Source organism: Tenrec ecaudatus, chromosome 5 (assembly GCF_050624435.1).
Source record: "Tenrec ecaudatus isolate mTenEca1 chromosome 5, mTenEca1.hap1, whole genome shotgun sequence".
Lineage (NCBI taxonomy): Eukaryota > Metazoa > Chordata > Mammalia > Afrosoricida > Tenrecidae > Tenrec > Tenrec ecaudatus.
Genome location: NC_134534.1, coordinates 14871281 through 14883957, shown reverse-complemented (window position 1 = coordinate 14883957; position 12677 = coordinate 14871281). Strand labels below are relative to the sequence as shown.

Here is a 12677-nt window from a genome sequence, read left to right as displayed (position 1 = left end):
TCGCAAATGGAAAAATAATTCTAAAAACACCAAAGTTACCATCCCTTCTGATTCACAGCGACCTCAGAGGGCAAGGCCAAGCCACGGGAGGTTTCTCTAGGCTGAACGTCTGTATGGAAGTTGACTGCTGTGTCTTTCTCCCAGGAGGGGCTGGTGGTTTCGAACCACAGACCGTTAGGTTTGCAGTGATGCGCTTTAACCCTGTGCCACTAGGGCTCCTTGGGATATGGGCTGACTGGTTTTCACTGGCCAGCTGCTGCTTCGGTAGAGTCTAATGCGAACATCCGTGCTTCCTTCGATGGATTAGAATAGCAAGCCCTGGAAGGAAGGCACCAGCTTCAGAGGGCAGACTTGGCAGAGCACCTCCTGCTGGGCGCAAGGGCCTGCTGTACTGCAGTGCTGACTCGCAATCGCTCACAGTCGCTTTAATAATGGATGCCCACGTCCCCGGGCATTAGCCGTGTTCCAAAAGGGACAAGGCAGCTTCTCTAAGCTTAAAGCCAAAGGCACCCAACCAAACCAAAGAGGACTTCCCCTTCCTCACATTAGTTGTTTCTCTCTTTCCAGGTTCTTTGAGAAATATGGGCAGGGCGGCTTACATTTCCTTGGAAAACCAAGGCCACTGACACAGTGCATTATGCACGCCGTGGGCACTCCCCGGGAACCCATGCAGGCGAGGCAGCAGGACCCAGGGAGCTGAATGGATAGTGACCCCAGACCACGCCCTCTCTGTTGACCTCCCTCACTTATCCATCTATTTTCTCTTCATCCGAAAGCTTGAAAATGGTCATTCTGCTCAGGATAGCTTGAGCCTAAGTTCCTAATGGACTCCTGCTTATTGACTGAAGCTTCTCGGAATCATAGCTATTTCTGACCTGGACCTTGTATCCAGATTCGGACTCATTTGCACAATAAATTAAAAACCTGTGTGCTGGGTCCTCAGGAGTGTTGGGCTGCTAAGTACCAGGTTGATGGTTCAAATTCATCAGCCACCCCAGGGGCAAAAGGTGAGGCTGTGCACTCCTATAAAAATTTACTATTTCAGAAAACTACACAGGGTCACTGTGAGTTGGCATCCATTTGATTGACTTTTCCGGCTTACGCTGGGTCCTAGGTGGAAGACTTGGGGGACAGGGCTCCTGCTTTCCAAGCCCTCCTTCCTGAAGGTCCCGCGCCTGCAGACACATACTTCACACCATGGTGGGTGTGTGCTTTTGTGGGGCTTGTTTTTGATTCTAACTATGTGAGACTTCACTGCCGTCTGCCCTGCGTGATAACTTTTCAAAGTCATCAACCTGAAATGACAAGGAATTGTGTTCATTAAATGCCCTCTATCCTGTCAGGGAGTCATGTTAGAGAACGTCACACAAACATAACCTTCGTGATGCCACTGTGTGCCCTCAGGCAGCTCTGAATCACAGTGACCCTGTATGACCACACAGAGCCGCCCCATCTTGTTTCCTTGGCTGAAATCTTTAAGCAAGCAGGTGGCCCGGTTTTGCTCCCAGGCGTTGGCTGGGTTTGAATGACCACGCTATTGGTTAGCAGCTGAGAGCTGAATGTAGGTCTTCTGGGATGTGAAACAGTATCTTCAAGATAAAGAACATTCAGGTTTCCTTTTTGTTTATTTAAATTGAGACTATTGTGAATACAGCAACTTACATCACCCAGCAACATCCAATACTCCACAGATGACTGAAGGAGCCCTGGCGGGTCCTGGGTTCGATGCTGGCCACTCCACAAGGGCAGCAGTTTGAAACCACCAGTCACTCCCAGGGAGAAAGATGAGGCTCTCAAATCTCCTCCCAGAACGGTCTACTCTGTCCCATGAGGTTGCTATGAGTTGGTCAACCCAATGGCACTTTGTTCTCCTCTTTGTACATAATTATTTGTGGGCTATTATGGTAAAGTGCCTGTCATCGAGTCTATTCTGACCTATAGAAACCTATGTAGGGTGCCAAGGCTGCACATTTTCACACGAGCAGATTCTCTTGCTAGGTGCTGCTGAGTCAGTTCTGACACACAGTGACCCTTTGTATGGACCAAACAAAACACTGCCCAGTTGTGTGCCATGCTCCCAACTGTAAGCTGGAGCCCCTGGATGCAGTCACTGTGCCAGTCCATCCTGACAGCCCTCCTCTTTCACGCCCCTCTACTTGACCAAGCGTGGCATCCTTTCTCTCTCTCAGGGCAGGTGGTGGGTTTGTACCACCGACCTTGCTGTGAACAGCCACCATCTACCTGACAGTGCTTCTGTTAGAATACAGATTGTACAGTAATGGCCAAACCCCTCCGTGTTCAGAGGGGAGGAGATGACCATACAATTGCCCCAGATCATCTTGCTGCTGTTCCCAATATAAGAATCATGGGCAGACGCTGCCTGTGACGGAGACCAGTGCTTGGGGAGTGTGTGGTACTAGGCCCAGGTACCTGTATCGGTAGTAGGAAACTAGCATTCTCTCTCTGACTTCTCCTTCCATCTTTTGGTCGATGACCAGCAGCATCACGCCATATAAGTAAAGTGCTTCACACTAGGAAGAGAACGAGGCAGTAACTGGCACTTACATCACAGGAAATGGGTTATGGTCAACATTAGAAAACAGAAAAATTGCCAACATTCCTCCTAAAAGCTTGATTCTGAGCATGGAAAATGTGGGTTTTTCCCAAGGGGCTCTCACCTTTTGCCCAGAATGGACTTTGAAAAGCTCCTGGAAGTAAGCTCTAACTCACAGTGATTAGCTGTCAGTGGGTCTAGTTTTGTTCGAGATCCCTAAATACAACCTGTCTATTAGAAAGACCTCTTCATCAGAAAGCCATTTACTCCATCAGCACCTTTGCTTAGGGATCACTGTCTGCTAGGTACGAGGCTAGATGCTGAGGCTGCAGGAGATGAAGGAGAGGGTGCTTCTCATGAGAAAACTCACCACTGCTACTCAATCTTTCATTCACCGTCAACTTGTTCAAAGCCTGTTCTGTTCTGAACTCAGATATGGGCCTGCCGGTCAGAAGACAATGAGCAATTTATTTTGCTTCTCTTTACAGACTAGTTCTCTAGATGTCCTTGGGACTGGAAGCATGAAGAGAAATGTCAAGTCTGATACCCTTGAATTCCTGTTTTGAATGGTCACTATTGTGGGTGTTAAGTGTGGTTGAGGCAGTCCCGCCTCACAGTGACCCTCTGTACAGACGACTGAAACCCTGCCTGGTCCTGCCAATCACTGAGAATGGCCACAGTTACTTACCAAGAGTTGCTTTCCATCTTCATTGAGAAGCACAGTTTCTAAGGTTTGCTGAATATAAACACCTTCATGGAGGTCATCCAGGTATCTAGAAATGGAGCCATAAGGCATGTCATTCACTGATAATGGAGCAAAATCATTCAGTCCCATTTAAAAAAAGAAAAATAGAGAAGTTTCTATTTTAAAAAGACAAGGCACAATCCCAGGTATTCCGGCCTTTGGTTTGGTCCTTGTGCTTCATGTGCTGAAGAACAGGGTTTTGTGGAACTTCTGGGACTGGTGGCTCATCCAAGGAAAGAATGTTTCCTAGGCCTGCTGTAGGACCCACCGATCTCTCAGGACCGAGGGCTGTATGGATCATATTAAGAGCTGAATGAGCCCCCAATAAAATGATTTAAAAAAAAAGCGGTAGCAGCATCTGGACTGGCCAAGGTGAAGGATAAGAATGAGCAGAGGCCGGTCCTCAGACCTCTAGAAAAGACAGGAAGTTAACTGTTAACTGCAAAATCCACCTCCCCCCACCCTTCTCACACGAAAGACTCGAGGAGCACATGATACACTCTAGGACTGAAAGCCAGGTCACTTTGTGTAACCAAAATGACTGGATGCCTCACGAGAGGCGGAAATGACCCCAACCCTCTAAAACCCATCAGGTGGGCAGTATCCCAGGAAGAAGGCAGACAGAAGCTGTGCAGGTCTTCAGAGAGATGCAGGCCCCAGTCAGTCCTACTACCCTCTCGGCTGATGACTAGAAGCTATAAAACCAAGCTCACTGCCATCGAGCTAATTTTGACTTATAAAGACCCTGCAGGACCAAGCAGAACTGCCCCTGTGGGGTTCTGGGATGGTGAACCCTTACAGGAGTAGGACGCTTCATCGTTCTCCCGTGGAGCATCTGGTTGGTGGGTTTGAACTACTGCGAGTAGCAATGCAAACTGCCGCCCAGGGGTCCTCAAACTTTGTAAACAGGGACCAGTTCACTGTCCCTCAGACTGTTGGAGTGCCGGGCTATAGTTAAAAAAAAAACTATAAACAAATTACGATGCACACTGCACATATCTTATTTTGAAGTAAAAAAACACCCAGCAGGCCAGATAAATGTCCTTGGCGGGCTGCCTGTGGCCCACGGGCCGTAGTTTGAGGACCCCTGCTGTAGCCCATCAAGTCATCAGGATGACCAGAAGTAGCTAAGGGGAAATTCGTCCACACCTGTTTAAGTCGACGATGTACTTATGCACACTCTGAAACGCTAAGTAGAATCTGGTCACAATCTCTATGTTGTTTTCTCGGAATTCTTCATCTAAATCCTGCAGCTCTGGCTTAGCTTCCAGTTTGCTTTCCCAGAACTCTGGGCCCTGGGAAGGAGAAGCACATGGAGGGGGAACATGAAGAAAAGCATACCTGCGGATAACTGTGTCTAAAGAGTCTTTCAAAATGTGTTCTTAGGCTTTAAAAGGCTTCTTCTATACAACCCTTGAAGGAGAGGGGGTGAGATGTATAATAAAAAAATCATGGAAAGAAGTGGATCGGAATGGCAACCAAGAGGAACATGCATTTAAGGGGGCGCTGCTGTGGGAAGGCAGCATTCTGCCGTGGGGGTCCCACCGTGGAGTCTACTGTGTCCGGAGCCCCACTCAGCAGCACTGCTGTACTTTCAAGTTAATCACTGACATTGAATTTGCCGCAAAAGCTTTCCTCTTCGGCTCTTTCTCCACAATTACTGCATATACTCGCGTATGAGCCGAGTTTTCCAGCACATTCTTTTTTAAAAAATCATTTTATTAGGGGCTCATACAACTCTTTTCACAACCAGTACATACATCATTTGTATCCAGCACATTCGTACATATGTTGCCATCATCATTCTCAAAACACCTGCTTTCTACTTGAAACCTTGGTATCAGCTCCTCATTTTCCCCCTCCCTCCCCGTTCCCCCCTCCAGCACATACTTAATGCCATCTTTGTGATAAAATTAGGTGCCTTGGCTGACATTCAGGTCGGCTTATTCTCGAGCATATGGGAACTTAATCGCTCAGTGTCTTGGAGGGCCCAGGGGAGCAGGCTTCGGCGGGGAAGATGGTCTTGAACACGCCTGCGAGGAGGATTACCTTAAAGTAGCTGAAGTCAAATATGATGTCCCCATACTTCTGCTGATCGGCTCGGTCTTTCAGCCTGAAGACAGCGGGGATGAACTCGGAGAGCCGCAGGAGTTCGGCAATGATGGCGTTGCCGCAGGAGACGATCCGCAGGATTGCCTGGCCGCAGAGGTTGTTCTCCGCAAGGAAATCCAGCATGGTGAGGCCGGCCGACTCCTGAGGGCCCTCGCCGGCAGGACTGCTTCGGGGGCCTCAGAGCGGGAGCCTGCAGACCCTGAGATGAAGCTGAGTCTGCTGGCAGACTGGCTGCGCCATTAAACAACCTGCACGCCAACAAAAATGGTATTCTTTTAGCTAAGAAGAAAATCATTTTTAAAGGGAGTGTGTGCATATGCACATGCAATGCCAACATACTCTTTTTCCCTCCCAAGCCCTCTACATTTTCTTTTCAATGGTGACTTCTGTCATGGAAGGCATGTCTTTCCCCCCTCAGCCCTGGGTGAGCTGCTCCCCTTGAGAAAGGGTGCGTTGCTGCTGAGCTTGGGAGGAGGGTCCACAGGGCACGTGTGATGGCTCTGCTGGAGCCTCAATGACGCAAGCTGTCCCCTTCTGTCTGATAGCTTAGCAAGTAATTACGGTCACAGTCGACAAAGCTGCGCGAAGCCGCCCTGTGCATGCCTCTGAGGGGTTTGCCCCATTCTTTCCTAGAGATGGAATTGCAGGGTGAAGCTTCTACATGCCAAGTTCTGCAAAAGGCTGTGGAGATGGTTTATAAAGGCTAACTTGGAGTGGTGCACAGGTCTCTCGTAATGTAACATAATGGTCTGGCCCTGTCAGTAGAATCTGTTCCCAGAATGCTGGAGCACAGCAGGACAAAAGTTAGAAGCGCTCAGTGTACTAAGAGTGTCGAGATGGCAAATCAGTCCTTCTGCAGTTTCTTGAAGGCAAAGTGCAGTCTCCTAGATTTGAGCCCTTGGGGATGTGGATTTCTCTGTCTGCCCGGATGCAAAGATATCCAAGGAACTACATTCTGATGCCGTCGTTCTTAAGTCTGGCTGCATCTCAGGTCCCCAAAGGATCTTGGGGCTTTTGCTTCAGTTGGTTAGAGTCAGTCCTAAGGTCTCCATTTTCAACTAGTTCCCTGGGTGACTCGGAGGTGGGCCTGAGGAAGATTGCAGCCAAGGAAAAGAAAAGGACACTTAATTTCTGTGTCCCCTGAGCTGAACTCATGCCTTGGCACTGACGGGTACATGTGACAGTTACATAAATGACAACACTCCTGGGAAGGAAGGACACAGAGACACCTGCCCACTCCGGATGCCTCAGGGAAGAAGTGGAGGAAGAGGTGATGTGCTCCAGGGCGGGGTCAGGAAGGAGCGACACTAAGTGTCGCAGCCGCTGCACTGCCAGCACGGAGTTTTTCCTTGGGCTTCTGCTAGGAAAGGGATGCTTTTAGAATGAAGCCCCTGCAGGTGACGCAGTTCCCCCGTCTGAATAGGCGATCTTTCATAAATGGACATCTCCGAGGAATGCTGGGCTCGAGATGACAACCCAGGAATAGTAAAGCCAGGTTAAGAGCTACCAGAGAACGCTTTTCCTTGATGCACCACCAGCCAGCAGAGGGTAGCCCGAGTGCGGGTTTCTAAAACCAGCAAAGCCACCGCATGGCTGAAAAGCAGAGAGCAGAGAACCCCACGGAGAAACGGGCAACAGCAGCAAAGAGGGGGTTTGCATAAGAGTAGTTCAAGTGACGAATGCATGAAACGGTCCTTAGTTGCCTAGCAGTCGGTTCCCATTCAGAGCAACCCTATGCCAGTTTCCTGGAGTAGGCAGTCTCCTCTTTCTCCAGAAGAGTGGCAGGTAGATTGGAACTGCCAACCCCAAGGTCAGCAGGCCAACGCCCACCTAGCTTCACTACCAGAGCGCCTTCACCAAGCAGGAAGGAACTGCAAATTAAAGCAAAAAGCAACAAGGACTTTACTGGCATTAGGCTGGTTGTGTGATTTAAGACACATGACAGCACCTGCTCCGGGTATGAGTCTTCTGGGAAACTGAACCCACGTGTATGGAATTTAAAAACACACCTACTCCTGACCTAGTAATCTCATGTCTGGGCTTCTAGCCCCATGAAATAACACGCTACATCTACAGACACAGCCAAAGGACGCTTCTAGCAGCATTGCTGGTAGTCTTTTAAAAGATAAAAATGTAAAGCTCATACGTGTGAATGGAGAAACATCAGAGGGAGATGAGCTGATGGGGGTGGAAGCGAGAGAAGGGGAGGCAGACACTGAGTAGAAAAGGAAGAAAAAGACTTTACTGGGAAAGAACCAACCAACATCCAAGCAAAAAAACCCTGCTGTGTCGTGACCTTGGTCTCACAGCATCTCAGAGCCGCCTGCCCCGCCTTCGAATCACCTTCTGCAGCGTGTAACACTCAGCTCGCTGCCGCCACGTCGATTCAGACTCACAGTGACTCTCCTTTACTGGAGCAGAGAGCCTCGTCTTTCTCCCACAGAGGGGCTGTCGGGTTTGAACTCTCGACCTCGTAGTTGGCAGCTCAGCATGTAACCTACGGTGCCCCGCGAGCTCTGCTACCTCTCAGGGGCAACTCCATAAGCCGTCTTGACTCCACAAGCCTTTCTCTCCCCCGAGCTTCCACCTGCAGATGGAGGTGCGGAGCGCTGGGGTGAGGCAGATGGCAAAGGGAGGGGTGTGGGTTGCACGAGGAGGTGAGAAAGACTCACAAAAGTGAAAATATTATCCAGGCCCGAAGAGGAGTTGTGCGGGGTGGCGCGCAAACAGTAAAGTGTTCCACTACCAGCTGAAAGGTTGGTATTTCCAGCCCACCCACAGGTGCTCCAGAGAGGCCTGTCTGCTTCAGAAAGGTCACAGCCTGAAACCCCCAGGCAGCAGTTGAGCTCTGCAGCAGATGGGGCTGCCGTGAATCAAAGTCATGGAGCACAGAACGTCATGAACCGCAGGGCCCCTAGGGGTTTCCACACTTCGTGAAGCAGGTCACTTGCATCTGGTACCCTACTGGTCCCACTCTCCCGTTCTCTCAGACTCTTGGGATCATTTCTCTTCGTTCCAGGGGTCAGGGAGGCAATCTCCTTACAGCCCGGTGGTAGCTGGTTTCCAGAATGGCTGCCCACAATGCCTCAGCCCTTATGCTCACGCTGCTCTAGCCCTAGAGGATTTCCCGGCCCTAGACCTGGACTGGGCCTGTGCCATGCTGTAATCACTGTGCCAAGTCTCCGCCCCCAGAGGCCCTGGTGGCTCCCACTCTGGCTCTCTGAGCGGCCATGGAGGCAGACTCGCTATCTAAGTCGGAGAGATCACGGGTGTTCCCAAGAGGAAGGGCCACGTGTCCTGACACAACATGGAGGAGAAGCAAGAAAGCTGAAGTAGGATCTCGGGGTCCCAGTTGTCCCGGCCCTGCTCAAGCAAGTGAAGTCCAGCCCACCACTATGCCACGTTCACATTTCCGACTCTCAGAAGCTGGACAAAGACTACAGTGGAAGTGGCTTTGAGGGACTAAGCCTGGGCTGGCTGGTTACGGATCAGAATTTCAGGGTTGCGTACCGACCCTACAAGTGGTCACCTTCTTGTGATGCTACAATGACTACAAAGCTGCACTCTCTGGCTGTTGCTTTTGGGCAGTGAAGACAATGGGGCAATTCTGTAGCCTCTGACTGCACGCGCCTCTACGGCCCACCTTCTCGGCTGTCTTGTTCTACCGCGGTTGCATTTTTGTGAAGGGAACTGCGCCATCAGTCTTCCTTTGGGAAAAGACTACAATGCAATTGGGAAGGGTACTGCCGTTCACAGGTTCTTCTCCTACATCAAGTTCAAGGGGTCCTTGTTTGCAGAGCTAACTCCCAGCTGAGCAATGCTATGAAGTGATGCCACCCCGAGATCCACAAGTACCCCACAGCAGTGGGGGATGTCTTCCCATAGGACATAATTAAAACTGGTGACAAAAAGAAGGTCCATGTTACATCAAATGTAGACTAGACTTGTAATAAATGTATTCATCCACTGGGAAAACCGAGTCAAGAGCTGTTTTATCTCAGGGGAATATAGGGTCTCACCAAATCGTGAATTTGATAATACGATGTCTTGGACATCACGGAGGAGCCCTGGTGGCATAGTGGTTACGTGTTTGGCTGCTAGCCTCAAGGTCAACAGTTCCAAATCACCAGCTGCTCCAAGAGAGAAAGACGGGGCTTTCTGCTGCAGTTACGAGTTCCAGTCTCAGAGACTCACAGGGGAAGTTCCCCCTGCCCTGTAAGGTCGCTGGAGTTGCCATCGATTTGGTGGCAGTGAATTTTTTGCACACCACAGCATCTGGTATGCCATTACAGAGGTGAGATTTTGCAAAAGAAGTTTCAAGACATCATTTCCCTCTCCCAAAGGTACCCCCAATCCTTTGAAAATATATTCTTTTTGGAAAGGGTGAATTGTGTCATTATCTTTGTTGCATTTCTTGCCTCTAGTTGTTAATTTCCACAGGTCATTGTCTGGCAAGTCATGGGCACTGGAATCATTGTACTGGGCCCATATGTTATTAATCAGGAAGCCTGCGTAGCAAAGATAACTACTGAGCTCACCAACACCACTCACCAGGGATACTGTAGCAACAGCATTCTGCTCGTGGCCACCTTCCTATCAGTGCCATCTTTTATTTCCACATGAAATAAGAGGGCTTCGCTGTACGGAAAACCAAAACGAGAAAGCCCATGGAGAGGCTCATGTGACAGGGACAGAGGCTTACCAACAATCCCACGAGTGAGCTTGGAAGTGCATTCCCACTACCACCCCAGTTGAGCCTTCAGATGAAAGTACAGCCCTTGCTCACACTTGACTCAGCCTCAGAAAACTCTGAGGCCAACGCAAGTCAGACACCTGGTTTCTAAACACGGACAATGTGAGATCATAAATGTCCATGGTCTTAAGCCACTAAAATTTATGGGAAGTTTATTATAAAGCAATTCTTAATAATCTAGGAACATGGCATTCCAGGAGGAGATTACAAGTAAATGCAAAGTTCTCGGGTTAAGACTGTGCTAGATGTTTCAGGGACAGCAAGGAAAGCAAAGGACAGAAACAGAGAGCGGTGTGTGTTTGTGTGTGTGTGTAGCCACTAAGGTGTCTAGAACTCTCTCTCCTGGGAGTATACCACACAGTGCACATAAAGGCATGGTTTTTTAACAAATCATTTTCATTTTTCCTGTCTGCTTGTCAAGTCACACTGAACTTTAGCTAGGTGAATTTCAGATAATTTTGAGGTTGTCTACAGTGTAATTTTCTACACTGATATGGAGTGAGGGAGCTCTGGGAGCAAAGTGGTTATAGCACTCTCCTAACCTGAAGGTTGGCAGTTTGAATCCACTAGCTGCTTCATGGGAGAAAGAAGTGGCTGTCTGTCTCTGTACAGACTTAGAGCCTTGGAAACTCCTTGGAGCAGTTCTACTCTGGGCCACTTCAAGTTGGACTTGAAAGCAATGTTGTTTTTGTTTTGTTTTTATATATGGACTGACATAAGCAATGAGAGGAGGCGAAAATCAAAGATGAGTAAAACTGTCCCTTCTGTTAACCAATGTAGTCACCACAATTTGAAGCCAAAGCAGGTGAACAAGTAAATGTGAAGAAAGCTGATGGTGCCCGGCTATCAAAAGAGATAGTGTCTGGGGTCTTAAAGGCTTGAAGATAAACAAGCGGCCATCTAGCTCAGAAGCAACAAAGCCCACATGGAAGAAGCACACCAGCCTGTGTGATCACGTGATCCTGAAGGGATCAGTTATCAGGCATCAAAGAACAAAAAAAATCATATCATTGGCTGCACACCTCCATGATACGATCGCCGAAGATAAACGGGTACATAAGCAAATGTGGCGAAGAAAGCTGATGGTGCCCGGCTATCAAATGATAGTCTCTGGGGTCTTAAAGGCTTGAAGATGAACAAGCGGCCATCTAGCTCAGAAGCAATAAAGCCCACATGGAAGAAGCACACCAGTCAGTGCGATCACGAGGTGCCAAAGGGACCAGGTATAAGGCATCATCCAAAAAATATATATACCATAGTGAATGAAGGGGGAAGTGCAGAGTGGAGACCCAAAGCCCATTTGTCGGCCACTGGAGATCCCCTCACACAGGAGTTTAGGAGAGGAGATGGATCAGTCAGGGTGCGATGTAGTACCGATGAAGAACATAGCTTCCCCCCAGATCCTGGATGTTTCCTCCCGCCAAATACCATGATCCGAATTCTACCTTGCAGGACTGGATAGGGCAGAGGTTGTACACTGGTGCATATGGGAGCTGGAGGCACAGGGAATCCAGTGTGGATGATACCTTCAGGACCAGGCGTGTGAGAGGCAATACTGGGAGAGTAGAGGGTGAGTGGGTTGGAAAGGGGGAACTGATTACAAGGATCCACATGTGACCTCCTCCCTGGGAGACGGACGGCAGAGAAGGGGGTGAAGGGAGACTCCGGATAGGGCAAGATATAACAAAATAACAATCTATAAATTATCAAGGGCTCATGAGGGAGGGGGGAGCGGGGAGGGAGGGAAAAAAAAGAGGACTTGAAACCAAGGGCTTAAGTGGAGAGCAAATGCTTTGAAAATTATTAGGGCAAAGAATGTACGAATGTACTTTATACAATCGATGTATGTATATGTATGGATTGTGATAAGAGTTGTATGAGCCCCTAATAAAATTTAAAAAATAAAAGAATGTGATATGAAGCTGCAATTTTCAGTTCGGAAAGTAATCCTTCGCAAAAGACAGCCTGCTTTCAAAAATGGCATTTAGCACACTCGCACCAATTATCCCAAGTACAGACCAGGGTTTCGGAAGGCAATTCAATTATTCTGGGACAAACCACTGCTGACTCACAAGACAAAGGCAGGCCCATGTAACATTAACCCCAACCTCAGTTCCATAAAGGAAGCATTTGCTTCCAGGAGTCCATTATCAAGAACAAAATACAGTGGCTGTTGACCAAGACAAAGGTGGTTGGCATTTCCCTTTCAGAGATGTTGTGACATGGCCCAGTTCACTCAGGTCCGAAAGATGACAGAAGCCGCAGAACCAAGGCAAGGTGCCCATCGTGGAGAGAGGCAGTAACCAGCCCCCTTCTCCAGCCACTGATTTCGGAGAGAGACTGCTTCCCTTACTTGCCTACCCACTCTCCCCCCCCCCAACTGTGAGACCACCCCTGAACTACTTTTTCGCAATCAAGAAACTGCAAACCCAAACTCACTGCCATCAAGATGATGCTAACTCATAGCCACGCTCCGTAGGGTTCAGGAGCACCCCTGGGCGCAGCCAGCCTTG

The 12677-nt window shown here is 49.0% G+C and overlaps 1 protein-coding gene across 1 annotated transcript in view; it reads right to left on the bottom strand.

The window, feature by feature from the left end:
- The window catches only part of WASHC5 (WASH complex subunit 5), a 50991-nt gene that overhangs the window by 37697 nt on the left and 617 nt on the right, over positions 1 to 12677 (bottom strand). Inside the window, exons 2-5 of the mRNA XM_075549278.1 lie at positions 5349 to 5659; positions 4449 to 4594; positions 3243 to 3327; positions 2431 to 2531 (exon numbers count right to left, since the gene is read on the bottom strand). Coding sequence (XP_075405393.1) covers positions 2431 to 2531; positions 3243 to 3327; positions 4449 to 4594; positions 5349 to 5534 — 518 coding nt within the window. The 5' untranslated portion in view covers positions 5535 to 5659. The remainder of the gene's footprint in view (positions 1 to 2430; positions 2532 to 3242; positions 3328 to 4448; positions 4595 to 5348; positions 5660 to 12677) is intronic.